At 41.5% G+C, this 18,327-nt stretch overlaps 3 protein-coding genes across 3 annotated transcripts in view; 1 reads left to right on the forward strand and 2 right to left on the reverse strand.

The window, feature by feature from the left end:
* The first annotated feature begins 2,793 nt into the window (after nt 1–2,793).
* On the forward strand, nt 2,794–6,340 carry LOC123981527 (somatomedin-B and thrombospondin type-1 domain-containing protein). The gene is made up of 5 exons (XM_046066404.1): nt 2,794–3,378; nt 4,382–4,576; nt 4,758–4,836; nt 5,398–5,574; nt 5,905–6,340. Exons 1-5 carry the CDS (start codon nt 3,153–3,155, stop codon nt 6,020–6,022), a joined length of 795 nt encoding a protein of 264 aa, XP_045922360.1. The 5' UTR covers nt 2,794–3,152; the 3' UTR covers nt 6,023–6,340.
* terf1 (telomeric repeat binding factor (NIMA-interacting) 1) lies at nt 5,698–10,747 on the reverse strand. The gene is made up of 10 exons (XM_046066392.1): nt 10,340–10,747; nt 9,462–9,557; nt 8,875–9,002; nt 8,559–8,645; nt 8,313–8,462; nt 7,397–7,518; nt 7,282–7,308; nt 7,056–7,153; nt 6,877–6,947; nt 5,698–6,770 (listed from the first exon to the last, which is right to left on the reverse strand). The coding sequence occupies exons 1-10, from the start codon at nt 10,521–10,523 to the stop codon at nt 6,609–6,611; spliced, it is 1,125 nt and encodes a 374-aa protein (XP_045922348.1). The 5' UTR covers nt 10,524–10,747; the 3' UTR covers nt 5,698–6,608.
* Nucleotides 10,748–12,075: 1,328 nt separating this feature from the next.
* Nucleotides 12,076–18,327, reverse strand: part of LOC123981532 (potassium voltage-gated channel subfamily B member 2-like) — a gene marked incomplete at its 5' end in the record, with an annotated part of 82,021 nt that continues 75,769 nt past the window's right edge. Inside the window, 1 exon segment of the mRNA XM_046066417.1 lies at nt 12,076–17,901. Coding sequence (XP_045922373.1) covers nt 15,910–17,901 — 1,992 coding nt within the window.

Genomic DNA, 18,327 nt, shown 5'->3' on the forward strand with positions numbered 1-18,327 from the left:
CTCCTCAGTGATGCTGCTGCGGATGATTATGGTGAAGATGAAGGCTATTACTGTTGCTTGACCTACCTGCTCCATGCCGAGAAGAGGAATTAAAGGACCCAAACAGACCCCCCTCCGCTCTCTGCAAACTGTTTCCCAAGGCAGGAAAGGCACAGTATCCAGATTATTACTGTAAGGGCAGAAAATTGTTTTCTTCTTACACTTATAATCTTTTATGCAAGTACTTATAAGAGTGCTATTTTTCTCCTTTTATTATGTCTTATATATTGTTTTAAATCTTTAACCTGTCCCCCTCTTTATTATTGTTCTTGTTATTCCAGTCTGTCCACATGTGTGGGGTTTAGGTCAGGGATGTGGGGTTGTTGATTGTTTTCCTCACTAGCTGTTCTTCTCCTTCCTTGACTGGGACCAGTCAAGGATCTTTTATTCCCCAAAACGTAGATGCTCAGACTGTGTAAATGATCATGCAATTGTTTGCTCTGGGCCAGACGTTAGTGACTGTCTTAGGAGACAGATCCTCTGGTCCAGCTGATTTTGTTGTAGTACTTCTCTGTGTCTTCTCTTTTGTTGAATAAATTCTTCAAAGACAACGTTTTTTTGTAACTCAATTATTTGCTCAACCTCTCACCAGGAATACAATTTCCACGACAATTACAAATATCTGCTCCTTCTATAGCAGTAGGTGTAGGGAGGCCTCCTTCCCCACTAGTGCTCCCTGCAGAGGCCTCATTTGTTTCCCACAAGATGGAAGTGGAACTTCTCAAATAAAAGCTGACCCTCTTGAGTTAACAACATCCTCTGACATCCAGGCTCCCTGATAAAACACAACGGTAAAAAAAATGCTGTTGGTCATTTAAAAATCATATGCATGCGGATTCATCAGTTATTGCAAAGCTTCCTTTGACATTGGGCAGCTGCAGTGATATGAGAATTTACTTTTTGCACCACATGAATATAGAGTAAAAAAGGGCAAAGTAGCATGTCAGCTTTTAAGAAATCCTCACATTAGACATCATAAGAATACGTTCTCCTTCAAGCGTGTCTAAATTTTACTCAGCAAATCTAATCGTCCTGTTAATCAATCATCAACTCAGGATGTCTTAAGCAACAAGATTTATGGAAGCCTGGCCGGCGAGAAAAATATATATATATAAGGTTATTCTTCACTTATCTGTACATCCTGTTGGATATTGGTTCAAAACAAGACACTATGCTTAACTAAGTTAATCTAAGTCACGCTATGTGTCATCCAAGCCACATGCAACACTTTCTAAAGAATGTAAGTCAGTCTGTCTGTATGAAACAAAATAAAGATAATCTTGACCTTGGGCTACCTAGGAGATGGACCACAGAGTTCATCCTTATCAAGGCAGCTGTGTCAGTCAGTCAACCAAACAGACAGAGAGGAAAGACATAGTTTGAAATTGAAATTTGAATATTTTTGGAGAGTCATCTTCAGCTTACTTTAGCTCAGCAAATGATCCTAAAGTGACCCGTGGAAACCTGTGTGATAAAGCCATTAAAAATATCCCTTCACAAGTACCTATATGAAATGAATTTGTCATCTAGCGTTCACCTGCGCTGTATGTCAAGAGCTATAAAGTCCACACCCTAGTCTGCAAATAACGTCATGTAGCTTACTGATTCAGAGCCCTGCAGCGGAAAGAATTAACCTGCTCCTATGCATGTTGTCTCAGTCAATGTAGGTTCACCATGGATCCTTAAAGAAATAGTTAGACCGTAAATAAGATAAATTGGTTTCTTGCCAAGAGTTAAATGAATAGATCAATACAACTCTCATACTTGTACGCCAAGTGTGACACTATAGCTTGGAACTGGTTAGCTTAAATTAGCAAAAACACTAGAAACTGGGGGAAAGAGCTAGCTCTGTCTTTCTGGTTTTCTGGTTTCCCCCAAAATTTGCCTAATTAGCATATCTAAAGCTGTAAAAACATCAGGTTGTAGTTTTACGGGGGGTTATGTGCAAGATGATTTTTTGGCCAGGTGCAAGTCATTCCTGGAGTCTTGTGTGAGATTGCCAAGCAACAACATGTTGTTTTTACACTTTTTTGGGATTAAACAAATGATGTATAAAATAGTGATTTGTGAACTTTCGAGGAGCAGGTAGGGAGAAAATTTTGACAGAATCAGGCTAGCTGTTTCCCTCTCTTTATGCTAAGCTAACGTAACTGGCGCCTGTCTTAGCATCAAACTTAGTGTACATATGAGAGCTACTGAGCTTTTCATCTAACCTGCAGCAAGAAAGCAAATAAGCCTCTTCTGAAAATGTCAACAACTACATAAAATACATAATGCAACTCACTAATCAAATAAAGGTACAAAGTCAAAATCTTGTCTGAAGTGTAGGGATATTTGGTAGATTACAGTAACCTGAAAGAATGAGACAAAAGGAGAGAGGTGAGAGCCAAACAGTGGCTTTACAACGCTCAGCGGGCCCCCTGGCACAATTGTCTGGAGACCTGCCAATTGCTCACATTCCTCCCTTTCTTTTGGGACTTAAGAGGTCTGGGGTGGCTGGGCAAGACTGGCATCAGGGTCACAGTAATCACACAGGGACTGATAAGAAAGAAAAAGGGAAAACAACAATAAGACAGGTGAGAAAGATGCAAGAGAGAGAGAGAGAGAGAGCGAGAGAGAGAGCGAGAGAGAGAGAGAGAGAGAGAACAGAAACAGGAGGCAAAGCAAACACCAACCTCACCAGCTCAGCCCTCCCTTGCCCTCATTGTCTCCTCCCTTGTATGATCGACTGAAGGGAGGTGACTCGGCTGGGAACTGGGATAGAGACACCAGCTTGGAGGTGGAGAAACACAGGATGAGACACATGGGAGCCTGATCAGGCCTGGAATGGGGTGTTCTGTACTGTAGGTTGCTCTGCAGACCTGTTTCTGGAGGGAAACCGACGGGGCTGGACACAAGAGACGGACACAGGAATTCCAGGTCACAAGGGCTCCTGTGGCAGAGCACAGACTTGGCCGGGCTGGTATTCAAACCTCTTCCTCGCACGGTCATGAGTATGACAGCTGTAGAGTAGGACCCAGGGAGGGAACACATGACTTAAAAATAAGGGTGGTAAATAAGATATTGGGACAACTAAGCGGCTAGTGTTTTACTTCAGTGGTCTGACCCCCCTCATGATGGGATTCTCTGTGGAGTTTGCCTGTTTGCTTCTGGTGGTTTCGACTCTTGGAAAGAACCACTTGGTGTCTGGGGGTTGTTCAGGGAAATGCTGCCGGGGCAGAGACTTGAGCTGTTTGACCACTGATTGGAGGATGGACCGCGTGTATGGGACATGCTACTGCGATGAAGGCTGCGTCAGGACCAAGGACTGCTGCTTCGACTACTTCACAGAGTGCCCAGGTGAGGGGTGAATGAATCACAAGAGGAGGTAATGTTTATTCTTTTGGCACACACACCTTAACTATACGACACCAGTGTGAGATAACCTGAACTCTTGCTCAAGATAGATCTTCTGAATCCATCTTTCGGGCAGAAGATAAAGATAGTTGGAGAACACAGATTATTTTCAGAATCTGGTTCGTTACTGGGCTGTTTATCACATACATTGGATGGCACAGAGGTGGCAGGGGTGGATATATTCCAAATTCATCCAAGGCATGTGAAACTGTGCACATTTATCTTCCTCGTTGCAAAGTCCTGTCAAACTCACACGCATGGTTTATACGGTATTCTTCACCTACAGCATTTATTTTTTCTTCTGTAGCATGTGCCCTAGCTTTCCCATCACAAAAAGGCAACAATCAGTCCAGCAAATAACCCAGGCAGCTCTGCATCTAACCTCATTTCAGTGGACTGGCCCACATAATGGAATTAGTACAAATATTTGAAGAATGTGATTCTGTCAATCAGTTGTAGCAATTACAGTTCCAGTCAAACAAGCCAAGCGTACCTAATATGTGTTCTAGGCCGGCAGTCTGTAAATCTGCATGCTTAATACATCAAAGCTTGATCTTCAAGCACAGAGAGCAACTGAAAAGAAAAATCACAGGACTTGGTGATTGAACAGGTTGCACACTTGCCGTGCTCTCAAGCTACTTGTAGTTAAACAGGAAACACTCATTCTACAAGCCCCAATCAATGAGTCATTGATCTAAAGTTATTTCCTGGATATTGTAGCTCCATAACACTGTTTCACAGGAAAAATGTATTCATTCAGTGAAGTCTGCAAGAACACTGGAAGGTTTTACTGTTACTCAGAAGTGTCACCTCTGCGTGCCGTGAACTTGAGAAGCCAGTGTTAAATGTTAGGTCCAGCATCTCCTGAGTTCCACCTCAATTGTTTGCTACCCCAGAGGATATCCTATAATAAGCTTTCTCCCATAACATGGGTGCCAACATCCAGCTCAGGACTGTGCTGTGAGCGACTGGAGCTTTTGGAGCGGCTGTACCAAGCCCTGCCAGCCCTCAGTGAGAGTCCGTGTCCGTCACGTAAAGCAGCAGCCCAGTAACAGCGGAGAGCCCTGTCCCAGCCTGGAGGAGCGAGGCGGCTGCAGGGAGTACAGAGACCATCAGGGTGGCCGCTGTGGATTCAACTCAGGTATACAAATACCGTACATGAACATTCCTTGGTTTTACTACGTGATCCATTAAAATTTTTTGTTTGATTTTAAAATGGATTCCCTCTGGTTTATCCTGTTTGTAAAGTTAAGACTTTAGTACCTTAAATGGGTTAAACCTAAACTTACTAACAGAAATACTGAACTGGTTTCTCTTATCAGGTCCTGCATTCATCACCAGCATGGAGTTTGGCAAGAGAAGGCCCAAGCATGACAACTATGGAAACCCCCTAGACCTTGGGTAGGTTTCACATCATGCTCCCATAAAGCCCCACTAAGTACTCAGAAATTGTACACGACCACAGGTATCTTTTATGTTTAAGAGTTGAAAAGTTCATGAATGCTGCCATGGGTTAACATCATTTTTGCGTTATGCTGTGAGAGCCAAACCATTCTGAAAAAAAGATAACATTCTCCCCATCTGCATGAGCTCCCAGCAGGTGTTTGCTCACCTGGACATCTGTCTACAAACCATTAAATATAGCAATGCTGAGAGAGTGCCCACAACCCTTTGAAATTAAACACTCGCACTTTAATAAGGGCTGTCACATGAAAATCACATGCACAAAAGGTCTAGATGACAGTAGGTGAGTTACTGTGTGTAGTTTAGGGTGTACCCATTGGGCGATTGTTCCCATTTCACAAGGGGTGTGTTCATTGTACATTGATAAAACAAATGATCCTTATGCCAGTCACAAACTGGGTGATAATGTCCTGTCCTTGTGTGTACATTAAGTTCTTGATGCATTGGTCCTAATATCCCAGGCCAAACCTCATGACCCTGCCCCTACTCCCCCTTCAGGTTCTGTGTGGAATTCATACTGGAGTCCCGGACACCCCACTGTACAGTGGCAAACCGGCCACACACACACTGGATGCGCTACATAACAGAAGGCTTTAAAGTGTGTGTGGCATGTGAACCTCCTGCCATGCGAAACAATAGTGGTAGCTGCCAAGGAGACGGCCAGGAATCAGACAAGTATGAAGTTATGGACCTTTGTGTGTGTTCTCTGTGCAATGTTGTGTAAAGTTGCACATGCCAGGTTCAGGATCATAAAAACCTGGACCTGAAACAGTATCTTAAAAATGACATTTTTTCTAGTTTTACATTATATCAATCCCAAATTTATTGAACATTTTGAAACAAGTCAAAATAACCATATTTAGCAAGCCATGAAACCTTAATGTGCCCTTGAGCAAGGCAGTACATCAGTTAAACTTCCACATGTACTGCACAGATGTGAATGTGTAAAACTATGCAGATGGTGGTGTGAAAACCATACACGCTGCGACTGTGACTGTGTTGCAGAGAAGCTGTGCTCCACTGGCAGGCGGTGGGGAACCAACAGTGCAGCGGGACATGGAAGAAGATCCAGAAAACCCAGCAGTGCGACTGTCCACCACAACACAGCTTCGTCTTCATCTGATCCAAACAAAAGCACCAAGGAACAATCTCTGATCTGGTGTCCACAATAACATTCTGCAGCCAAGCAAAGCTCCCCTCGTCAGAGAAACCGAAATACTTTTCAGATCTGATATACAGCAGGCTTTCAAAACTAAGAAGAGACTTAAGACTCAACAGTGGTGCAATGCAGTTATATTTCTGATAAATATGCTACACATTGATAAAAGCAAATCACTGTAGTCGCCATGCACATTTCCATTGTTCTGTGTAACTTTGCAGCAGACACTTGTACAGCATTTTACCTTTTTCTAGGTCACATTATTAAAACTGATTTTGCTTATTTTTATTGTAACTACCCAGAGTTCTATTCATTTAACGATTTTCTGGCAAAAATATATTAAATATAGTCCAATTCACTGTTCTGTGTTAAGTGCCCTCTAGTGGTATATTTTCTTAATGCAGACAGAACAGCAGCAAAGAAAAACACCAATAACACAAACGAACTATTTCAGCAATTAGTCCACAGGGCTGAAACAGGTTAAATGAGCGGATCAGCTAAGATAATGTTTTTATCTACAGGCAAATTGCTCGAGAGGCGCTGTCCCTCCTCAGCCGACTTCATGAGTCCTCATTAGGACCCTCCAGCGGTCTTTGAGCATGGTGCCAGTGCGTCCTTCAAAGTCATAATCCATTAATATGCGAGACCACTTCCCCTGGCCGTGACGTTTAACACCATTCTTGAGGTATTTGTCAAGCTGGGCTGTCCATTTCTACACAAAGTAAAACATACATTGGACCCAAAGAAAGGTGAACATGTATTGATTTGGGATTAATTAACTGGACACAGCACTGAATAAGCTGCGCGGGCCGATTTACCTGAGGTGGTTTTCTTGTTTTTTTGATCGGCGAGGCATTCATTGACTTCTCTGATATCATCTGAGATAACTCTGATGGTGAGAAGTTTATTCTTTTTAGCTTTTGTTCATGTTTAGAAGTATAAATGAAATATTATGCATTTCTCCTTTTTATAGAAAATAATGAAAAGAAAATCTTACCATTCTGGGAGATTCTTCTGAGAGACACAAAAGGCGTCGTGCATATATCAGGTTTCCATACATCAGTCATTTTAGTTGACAGTAGTTTCCGTTTTGTTCTGTCGAAGTGGGATAAAAAGTTATTTTAGTCCACCTATGCCCCTATATCTAGTGTTTAGAACAGCTTGCTAAATTCAGAGTCAGAATTTTATTTTATTTTTTACATTGAAAAGACATTTTGACTAACCTCAAATGTACAGTGTTCTCCTTTTTCCTGTTGGGACATGAACGTTCAGTATATTGTTCAACACAAACCAGAAATGCAAACAATACAACAGGGGGCGTTAAAGGTTATTTCTTACTTTCTATCCTCTGATGATTCTTCGTCTGATGTGTCGTCTGGTTTGGACAGAGGGCTGTCCTGCGTCACCACGTCCTCCAAACCTTCAAAGTTGTGCGACGACTTGACCATCTCTGTGGCCGCCTGATGGATGGAGATGCAGACATGATCACACAAACTGACATTAATGATGTTTCCAAACATTACCTTTTCATTCTCCCCCAAAACAATTAGCTTTCAGGTTTTAGTATTGCTATAAAGTGAACGCAAAACTAATGAGGTCTGTCATTATAGCTCCCTTCTAAGTGTAACCTTGGTCAGCGGCCTCTATGTAAATCACTCTTGAAACTTTCATGAATAGGCGAGTCTGTTACACCCAGAGGAGGGCCGTGCTGCTGATTGTAGCAGTTTGCCCTTCCAACTAATTTTGATGACAAATTGTCAATTAACTATGAATGATAATGTCACATCAGCAATTCAGTTGGTCAAAGAGCCATTACTCTGAAGGACGAGAGCATAGTTGAACAGGGCTGCGCGCAGGATCAAGAAAATTTATTATTTATATATCAACCACACGTATTAAATGTTTGTGCTCATCATGAATAGACGGAATAAATCCTACCCCGAGAAAACAACTTTTCAATTAATAGTGTATGACTTGTGCTGTGCCTTTCTGCACATCCAGTGAACCTAAAGTATGATTAAAATAAAAAGCATCTTGTTGAATATTTTGAAAAAGTTAAATATTTATAAAAGGTCATCAATCAAATGAATACATGTTCCAGGAAGGGTATCTGTGGTGTGGACAGACAACTTTTGAGCTTCAGACAGAGGTGGACTAGGCCTATTGTCATGCTGGGCTATACATGTTATGTACCAAGCTGAACTTGGAAGGGGTGTCCCAGTGTTACTTTGTCACAGGCTGTGACCTACGGTACCTTGAGAATGTAGTCAGAGGGATTCTTCTCCAAGTAGGCATCCAAGAAAGACTGGGTTGCCTCCAGCAGTCGACTGAAGCTGAAGCTTGTAAAGAATGGGTGGTACGTTTCCCCTTGTGTCACTATTGTTGACAGCTTAGTGCCGAAGTTCTGTTGAAAAACAGCGTTGAAGCATTAAAAACCCTCTAGGCTGCCAAGTATTCCAGTACTGATCCTGTGCTTTTGGAAAGAAAAGATAATACTGACCTGTGGTAACTCACGGTTTTTCTCAAACCACTTGAGAGCAGAGACGGCCGAAGATTTTTGGCCTTTCTCCAAGCACACAGACACAGACTGGGAACAGGGAAAATGCATCCGATGAGGAAAAAGCTTCCCTGTTTGACATCAGGACTTTAATCTAGCTTATACCTTAAAGCAGTGATATCTATTCATTATACCTAGCAATCTGTAGTATTCCTCAGAATTACTTTTTAAATCATTCTACCACCAGGACGCATTTAAAGGCATGTCTGGATATTCTCTGATCTTGTGTACATATATACAAAATAATCTGCACGATTACCTGCACAAGCAAAAGGATGGTAACGTTTCTGAACACTCCTTCGTCTGCCACAGTTTTCTCCAGTTTTGACCATATATTGGCGGCAGACATCAGAGGCATCACACGGTCATCCTCTTCAAACTGGACATCTGGAGGAAAAACAGGATATTGCACGGTAAAAACAGGCCGTTAAGGTTTTTGCGAGTGTGTATGTGGAGTAAAGTAGCACTAGGTACATTTTTAAACCATGAATTTCAGCTTTAAGTTACTTTTCTGATTTTACAGTTGGTATAACAAACAAGCTCATCAAAATATTGACTCCGTGTCTCTACTATCTGTGCCATTTTACATGAGCTTTCATCTCAGCTGGGATCAGTTTCAATCAGTAAAAAGAAATTTCTAAGAAATTTCCAGAGTGGCTTAAGATGTTTGTATGTATTACATACATGTCTCTGTGTGAAAGACAAGGCTTGAATAACAAATGGCTTTATAAATCAAAAGATATACAGCAGGTTCCAAACAGTATTGTTGCACAGAGATTACTATGCAGATGTAGAAAGGTGTACAAGGGGGAGGCCCCAATTCAGCTTCTGACTGAGACAACTTACCCAATTGCTTTCCATGCATGACTCTTGCAAGGAAAGCACATATCATCATTTTCTCATCATGGAGGTCTCCTTTCAGAGATGAACTCTGAGAAATGCCTAAAAAAAGCAAAGATTGTAAACCGTGTTAGTCACCAGGTCTTCAGAATCTTTACAGAGATAGAGTTTCTGTAATAACGTCGGATTCTCTTCCTCATTACTGGTTTCAATAAACACGAGGGGTAAAACGTGATAATTTGTTCATTATTGATAGTTATTCATAGAGTTATGTTAGCGGTAGGAAGCCAGACGTGACTGTAGGTGCTTATTGTAGCTACTCGTGTCAGTTTCAGAGGAGCTCTAGCCACAGCACGGAGGTCAGTAACAGGAGTCCTACAATTACTGAATTTATCCCATGATATTAATGGCGTTATGTTGTAGTAGCAATGTTATTTTTCCCTGCCCACTCAACACCGCCCTTCTCGGGCAAGTTTATTTCTACATTGAGCCTTATTTCAGCAGTCTTTGTTTATTCGCAGGTGCTGCTTATGTTAGTGCAAAATAACCTCAGAAAGTTCACGGCAATCTTAAAAACACTAACTTACTTACTTCGGCTTCGAACTTTGCTTATTAACGGTAACATTACTCCGGGATTTTGTTGTTAAGCACCACACTGTGTTTTCAATTAACGTCACAACTTACATTAACTTGTTATGCTAGCTATATTTTACGATGCGGCTGCTGTTTTGCGCAGATGTTTACACAACTTATTAACGTTAATTCGATTTAGTTTTTACCTTCGATTTCTCCGGACTCGGCAGATATGCTGCCAGGATAATATAACGTTAACTGACGTTACCGTTAAACAATCCTAATGATTTGTTAGCTGTGAATAAACTTACCCTCTAACGTCGAAAGCGTTTCATTGAATTCATCATGTTTGCCTTCCTGGAAATGCCGACACAAACTTACAAACATAAAGTCCAACATCCATCCAGTGGCCACAGCGGTGACATGGGAAAAACTGACACTTTCATCTGTTGAACTTGCGTCTGTCACGCTTTTGTTGTTACTTTCAGAATCCATGCTTAAATTCGCAGTTTTGCTGTTCTTCTTGAAGTAATTTCATTTCTTCTTCTTCTTTGGAAACTGTTTGATTTCCGCGCGCGGTGTTTTGTCTTTGTTTGGTGTCACTCAGCAGCCCGCAGCGACCTCTGGCGTTGAGGAGGAGTAAATACAAATTAATTAATTAAAAATTAATTCAAACTTATTAATATATGGTGCAGTGGTTAGCACTGTCGCCTCACAGCAAGAATGTCGTGGGTTCAAACCCGGCCTTTCTGTGTGGAGTTTGCATGTTCTCCCCGTGTCCGCGTGGAGGCTAGGTTAGGTTGCTAGGTTGGCTTGGTGACCCTAAATTGTCCTTAGGTGTGGATGTGGGTGTGAGTGGTTGTCTGTCTATGTGCGGCCCTGCGATGGCGGCCTGTCCAGGGTGTACCCCGCCTTTCGCCCAATGTCAGCTGGGATTGGCTCCAGCCTCCCTGCACCTGTAGGCAGGATAAGCGGTTGACAATGGGTGGATCATAATATATCAGTAACCACAAAACAAACAAACATGTATAGGTAGTATTCATTTAATCTATTATTTCAACTCTATGTTAATATTGATATTTTGACATTTATATCAAGTTGTGTCATTGTATTGGATTGCATCAAAGTGAAAATGAGTCTCTTCAGGCAGCCAATCCATAAAATGAGATGAACTTGTTTACTATACTATGCCATTTGCCAAAATGCAACCCAAACAACACCTTGTATGGCTTGACAATACTGCCACAGAATAAAGCTTGTTTATGTTTTTTTACTGAATTTATTGACCAAATTAATATTGTCTCTGATGTGTAGGCTTAAAAATATTAGAAATACACACACAAAAAGGAGAGAAAAGTCATGAAGTTTCAGACATGCACTTCGGACTGTAATCTTTTTAGGGTGCAGATTTTTCTTAGGTTTGGACATTAATACAAAAGAAACATCCTCACCCAACTATTATGTATTGAACCTTGTTATGTAATGGATACTATGATTAAAATCATCTGTGACACAATTGATATAACACTGTAATTCTAGCCCCATGTGATACAATAAAAACTGTAATAATAGGCCAACACAATAGCATGATGCATTATTCACCTCTTTACTTCCTTTTAGAGTTTATGGGTCATATGGGTCATTTTCAGTTTTTTCATTTTAAATGCATTACATTCCCGAGCTTCTAGTTCTGAGGTTTCAGGGCCCAGTTTATGTTCAGTATCACTGTTTGACTGCAGTACACAACTAAGATGTGGAGATCTATTAATTGCATCTAATGGAATGGAATAAATTTCCCTCCAGTGATAAATCATTTATTTGCCAGTCATGCCAGATTTGTCTGCGCTTTTGGATGTGAAAAACAACTTTGCATATCTTCTTGCTGCATATGCAATACCTTTTTTAATTAGTTCTATGTATTTCTAAACACATAGATTTGTATAGTGTTATGTAATGATCCTTAATATGCAAAAAAAATGCATCCAGAAAAGGCATATGTGCAAACAACAGCTCATTTGTAGAGTAGAGAACAACCAGGCACACAAACACGAGTTATATACACATTTATTTGTTATTCTGCATATGCTAATAGACGTAATGGGGAACAATGCTCTACAGAAATGTTGACGTACATGTACCATAACAAAGTGTTCTGTGGTCACATAATTGTTCGGACTACTACATGCATACAAAGATGATGCTTTGTACAGAAATCTGTAGCTCAGAAGGTTTCTAACAATAATGTTCTCCAACGCTGAACAGAAAAACAAATTAAAAACAAAAACAAAAAGAATGTAAGAGGCAGAATACACAGAGAAATAAGAAGAAACGATGCTTTACGTATTTTAGGGAGCAAAGTTTGGTAAGCACGCATGAGTGACATGGACAATACCCATTCTCTCAGAGAAAATAAAGACACAACCTTTCCACTCTGTACAGTATCACAGATGATAATCCCATTGTGAGACAGTAGGACAGAGCACATTCGCTGTCAGCTCACAGAACTCATTTCAGTATCCACACAAACATCATTCCAAGGGAATATAGCTGAGCAATCCAGATCCCTTGTCTCTCTTCCCTGCCTATCAAAATGAAGGATTACTCGAGGCTACCACAGAGACAAGGTTACTACAAACAAGGGATGAAGGAAAAAACGATAAATTAAATGTACAGGTAGAGAAAAAAAGAGCTTTAGGAAGGAGGTTATCGTCTAACTGTCCTTCATAGAGAAAAAAAAAAAGACAAATGAAAACCCCAAACAACAACCACCACTGACCCCGCATTTTACTTTGGAGGGTACCAAAGAATCTTAGTTTCCAATGACGGATCAATAATTTCACATGGAAGTTAATTCCATAATGCTCTCACGTGAATCTCTGATTACTGATGGTCTGGGCATACAGTATGTAGACAGACAAAAGAAAACAGTATGGACCACAACTGATCACTGATGTGATGTTACCATTTGGGGGAACTCCATTTCACCTCTCCTCTTAACTCTCTAGCTTTTCCCTTATCCCAGCCTTCCTTCACTGTCCCTGAGGGCATGCCATGGGGCTAGAGCCTCTGAAGCTGTAGGGATCGGTGCACTCAATGGTGGTAGCATGGGAAATAATCAGATGTATCAGTTCAATCACTCTAGGGATCTCTTCCTGCCTGTCTGTGGTCAGTTAGACACATCACTCCCCGTCGGCCTATGTCTCAGCACTTAAACTCTAACAGTCAGACTCCTGTACTTTTGTTTGTGCTCCTTCCTTGCCTCACTGAAGACTGATGGGGGCGAACACTGAATGTGGTACACAGATTACCCAGGAGGAGGGTGAAATATTGCCACTCCTTACTCCAGGAGCCAAGACATCAATGTGGATTTGACAACATCACCTTTCAAAAAAGCACAGAAGTAACTAATTTGACATTAGCCGTTAAAGAAAAAACAGAGAATCTATCCAATCGGAACATCAGAGAGTTATAGAAAACCTGAGAACTCAATAACATTACTTGTATCTATTACATAAAGACCTGATTTCTCCTATAAAATTAGAATTTTCTGTACAGTGCTATATGAACAAAGCAAAATGACTTGCTACCTTCTCATAAACAGCAGTGTTATGAAAAGGCACGCATCATTTCAACCACCATATGGCAGGAAATTGTGGTCGTGCTCCATTTTGGTTTAGAAAAAATAGAATCATTCTCAGCGGTAATACACAAAAACATAAAATCCTTTGTGTGTGGCCATTGAAATGAGATTATCTTAATATCTTCCAAAGACATATGTTAGATTTTTATGTCAATCTAACAGCAATATAAAAGGCTAAAAGTGGTCAATTTGGATCCCTATTCCCACAGATAATCCAATTTGAGGTCCATTAATATCTGGCATTAAGGTGTTTGACAGCATATGCCAGCCATATAATATGAAAAAGTAAAAGTCAAATTCTCATTTGCATTGTTTGTGAGATTATGGTAGTTGTAATACTGTTTTGCCTCATATTAAAGATATAACATTTGAAAAATACAAGTAATTTCTGCCTGTACACTTACAAATCCCATAGACAGAAAATTAAAGTGCCACAATTCTTGGCCTGCATAGATTGCAGTATGCGGTATTGCACATTCCACACCTCTCTATGAGAACAAAAGACATGATAATGATAAGAAAAAGAAAGAAGACAAACAACATAAACAAACAAAGAATTCACCCACATACTTCCTGTCAGTACCATTCTGGTTTGTGTGGCTTTCACAAACACACTTCTAGTACACTCATTGTCACGCTGAAACAATAAACAAATATTCCAGCAATAAAATTGGAATCAAAGGCAACATACAACAGATATTTTCAGTCAGTGTAAAATAAAAGCAAGAAAGAAGACGAGAAAAAAAGAAAACTCCTTTGGGTTTAAGTTCGACTGAAAATAGTTTTGTACACAATAAAACAGAATAAATTACAGTCCAAGACACTACGGATATACAAAAAAAATGATGCCTTAAACCTATCAGCAGGATCGGATGAACTTGCAGTAGTATGGAACAAATGTCAACAACGACATCAGGGCGCTGAGGATAGGACAATGCAGGGAAACAAACCATAAGGAAAACTAAAACAAATCCATAACTACTGTCATAAAACATGTTATTACTGTATATGTTACTATGCAGCTGAGATAGATGAAAGCTTGTCAGTGTGCTTGGTTTGGTCCATTGATATCGCAAGGAATATTGTCATTTTGTTATGGTAGTCTAACCCTTTAGACTTGCCAAACTAGATAATTATAGTGTAAAGCATATATGTGTATTAATGACCAGATCTACTGTGCTGAATGAATAAAGAGTCTTAAATCTGTTTTATGGGATCTCACTTAACTACTGTAGAATATTTCTACAACCAGTCTAGACCTACATAGTTCATATTTAATCTTAAAACTACTTTTAGATGTATATACCTGAAATCGGAGCTTAAATAAGATTTATTTTTGTGATTTGGACGGAATCAAAAGGCTGAACAAGGAATTAAACATCTTAAACCTTGTCCTAACCTCTGAAACCGCGTGATAAATATTTTCAACAGCGGCAGTATTTGACAGTTCCTGCTCTTACATAAGTATTTGGCAACTACAGGCGTACTTAGAGGAATAAAGGTGTTTTTGTCCTTCTTGCCCAACGTGATTAGTTCAGAGACTGAATATCGGATGTTCAACTGAAAGTTATGAAAACCAAAAACAACAATGTCAACGTTACAGTTTCATACACCGTTTTTCACACAAAAAACATTACAGGGTCGTCATGGGAACACTTTGCATTTCCACAAAAGGTAATGATATGTTTTTTTTATAGGTCGCTACGATGCAACACCCAGTCTGAGGGCTCTCATTCCAACCCTTCCCTTTTCACATTACAAATATTTGTACCTTCAGTGACAGTTTTCCTTTGCCGTCCTGTGCATTGTCATTGCCTTAGATGTCCTAGTATTTACAGTGGAGCGCTTTCAGCAAACTAAGCACCGTAAAATATCTGTCATTGTTAAATGCATGCTTTTTACAGTTAAGTCCCTCTGTGCATTTCCCTCTTTTGCTAGAAAAAGGACACTATCATTATGTACATTGGGAGGACCAAAGTGTCTACATAAGTTGATGAATTCCCTCTGTTTTTCAAGCACCTCCTCTTTGAACCCACTGTTTTTCCCAAAGTCATTCTAAAACCTGCACGAGGCACTGCAGTTTCTTTTCAGCAATACACAACAACACAAGTAAAAGGGACTTGTCATGCCATGCAAATATATCTGTCAATACAACTGCACCCTTGTCTTTTCCTTCCTGCTGTCCCACACACCGGGCTGAGGTTGCAGTGGGTCTATTGTCCCTCAGAGCCTCTCTAACAGTCACATGCTGGTTTCACAGGTCGGCGAGAGGCTGCCGTCCCCGGGTATCAGGTGGATATCGGATGTAAACATGTGGTTCTCTACTTTGAGTCCACTTTGGTTGCTGTCAGCCTTGACGTCCTCACCTACCCCAACCACACCTTGGGGGCAATTTTGTGCTGCTGTTTTAGGTGACAAGGGTGCAACTGCAGCGCCCGCCACTTCCATCAGATGCTTCTCGTCGTGGTTCTCTGTGGATTGATCTTCGTCACCAGGTGGGGTGTCTACCACCAGCCTCTTAGGGGACAACGGGCAGGTCTCCTCTTCTGTGACTGGAAGCAGCTCCTCTGAGCAGGGGATGAGCGGTGACATCTCTCCCTCCGGGGACTCGTCTTCCAGGATGCTGGAGCTGATGTCTCCAGGAGAGGTAGTGCTCGGCGGTGTAAGAGGGCCTTCAGCAGAGGTTTTGGTGAAGTTGACCTTCAACCCCTTTATTTTAAGAGGGTTATTCCCTCTTGGAGAGCTCTGGATATTCTCCACAGCACTGTTAAAGCTCTCCCCTTCCTCTATGTGGAGTTCTGCTCCGTCACCTGGGTTGACGAATTCATAGAGGCCATCTTTGAGTATGATGCCAGGACAGCTGTGGTCGTCACTGGCCCCCAGTTGGCTAAGATCCAGAGCGGGGGGTGCCCTGGGGTGTCTGATTTGACACGACCCAGGTTGTCCCTCATCTGAGTCGGAGCCTTGTTTTGTGAAATCTTCCGAGCAGCTTGCAAAGTTATCTGGCGAGTAGGGTTGGACCTCCTTCATCTCCAGCTCTACTTCCTCTTTTAATGTAAATTCCGGGCTGTGAGATTTCTTCGGTGAAACAGGGGCAGTCATAGTTGTGCTCAGGGTGCTCATGGAGCTTGTAGTGTTGAGGTTAGTGAAGGACTGTGACTTGGTCATCTGGTTGTACATATCCTCAAGTTTCTGCACATTAAGGGGCTGTGGGGTCCTGTTTGTCCGCTGGGGACTTCCAGTGGTGGTGATGGTTATACGGTGAGGGGAGCTTTGCTGCAGAGACTCTGGGTTTCTTTTATCTGGGGATGTCAGGTTAGCCTCGGAAGTGGCGTGCCTGGTCGAGCTGCCCCAGCGGCTGGGTGACAAATGGTTGTCCAGGGAGGTTTTGTCCTCCCCTTTCTCTACCACCACATCCATCAGTTCCATACTGCGGGCAAAGGCATCTTTTAGGTTCATTGACACAATGCTGCCATTTCTCTTGGCTCTCTCCAGCGCTTCCCTCCTCTTGATGGCTTTCTCCTGCCTCTTCTGCTCTTTATAGAACTCAGAGAAGTTGTTGACAATAATGGGGATGGGTAGGGCAATGACCAGCACTCCTGCAATGCAGCAGAGCCCACCCACAATTTTTCCAAGTAAAGTCTGTGGATAAATGTCCCCATAGCCCACTGTAGTCATTGTAATTGTTGCCCACCAGAATGAAGCAGGGATACTGGTGAACTTGGTGGCATCTTCATCTTTCTCAGCAAAGAAGACCAAGCTGGAAAATATCATGATGCCCATGGCAAGAAATAAAATAAGCAGTCCCAGTTCATTGTAGCTCCTTCTCAAAGTAAACCCTAGAGACTGGAGCCCTGTGGAGTGCCTGGCCAACTTCAGGATCCTCAATATTCTCATGATCCTGAATATCTGCACGACACGGCGCACGTTTTGGAACTGTAGCACGCTCTTGTTGGACTCAGTCAGGAAGATGGTGACGTAGTAGGGCAGGATGGCCAGCAAGTCAATGACATTTAGCGGGCCTTTGAAGAACTTCCACTTATTTGGAGAGGAGAGGAAGCGAAGGAGGTACTCCATGGTGAACCAGGCAATACACACGGCCTCCACGTGGGCCAGCTGGGGGTTATCGTTGGCCTGGCCGAACTCGTCTATGACCTGGAGCTCTGGTAAGGTGTTGAGAGACAGAGCGATGGTGGAGAGGACGATGAACAGGATTGAGATGATGGCTAGAATCTGAAAAGAGAGCACAGAAAGGAATATTAGCAGGATTCTGCCCCATTCATCCTTGTTCATGTGGAAAATGACTTTCATTGTAATGATTAATAGAATGAAAAAAGAGGACAAATATTCAGAATTGATATAAATATACACTACAAATGCATGAATGCATAAATTACTGACTCAAGATGTAGATCACTTTGTCTCTCTCAATCAACATAGAATGGCTGTTGTTTGTGGCAGATATGGGATACACTGGGAATAATCAAAGGTGTAGGGGCAGAAAAAGATGCATAAATAAAGGCTGAAAGGCATGGAGTATAAATGATATGAATCTAATGGAGTGTCTATCTTTGCTTAAAAGGCACCGTGGGTGTGTTCTTGAATGAAAATGAGCTGTCCTTATGCATATTAGGATTATAAAGCATGTCACAGTATTGT

The sequence above is a fragment of the Micropterus dolomieu genome, linkage group LG01 (genome assembly GCF_021292245.1).
Source record: "Micropterus dolomieu isolate WLL.071019.BEF.003 ecotype Adirondacks linkage group LG01, ASM2129224v1, whole genome shotgun sequence".
Taxonomy (NCBI): domain Eukaryota; kingdom Metazoa; phylum Chordata; class Actinopteri; order Centrarchiformes; family Centrarchidae; genus Micropterus; species Micropterus dolomieu.

Bases quoted from the DNA above. Each gene is read 5' to 3' on its own strand.
- terf1 (XM_046066392.1), bottom strand. From the start codon at position 10,523: ATGGATTCTGAAAGTAACAACAAAAGCGTGACAGACGCAAGTTCAACA. The intron at 7,309-7,396 runs GTAAGAAATAAC...ATGTCCCAACAG, and splicing joins GAATCATCAGAGGATAGAAA to GAAAAAGGAGAACACTGTAC. The intron at 7,154-7,281 runs GTTAGTCAAAAT...CCACTTCGACAG, and splicing joins GAGAACACTGTACATTTGAG to AACAAAACGGAAACTACTGT.
- LOC123981527 (XM_046066404.1), top strand. From the start codon at position 3,153: ATGATGGGATTCTCTGTGGAGTTTGCCTGTTTGCTTCTGGTGGTTTCG. The intron at 4,837-5,397 runs GTAGGTTTCACA...CTCCCCCTTCAG, and splicing joins GGAAACCCCCTAGACCTTGG to GTTCTGTGTGGAATTCATAC. The intron at 5,575-5,904 runs GTATGAAGTTAT...ACTGTGTTGCAG, and splicing joins GACGGCCAGGAATCAGACAA to AGAAGCTGTGCTCCACTGGC.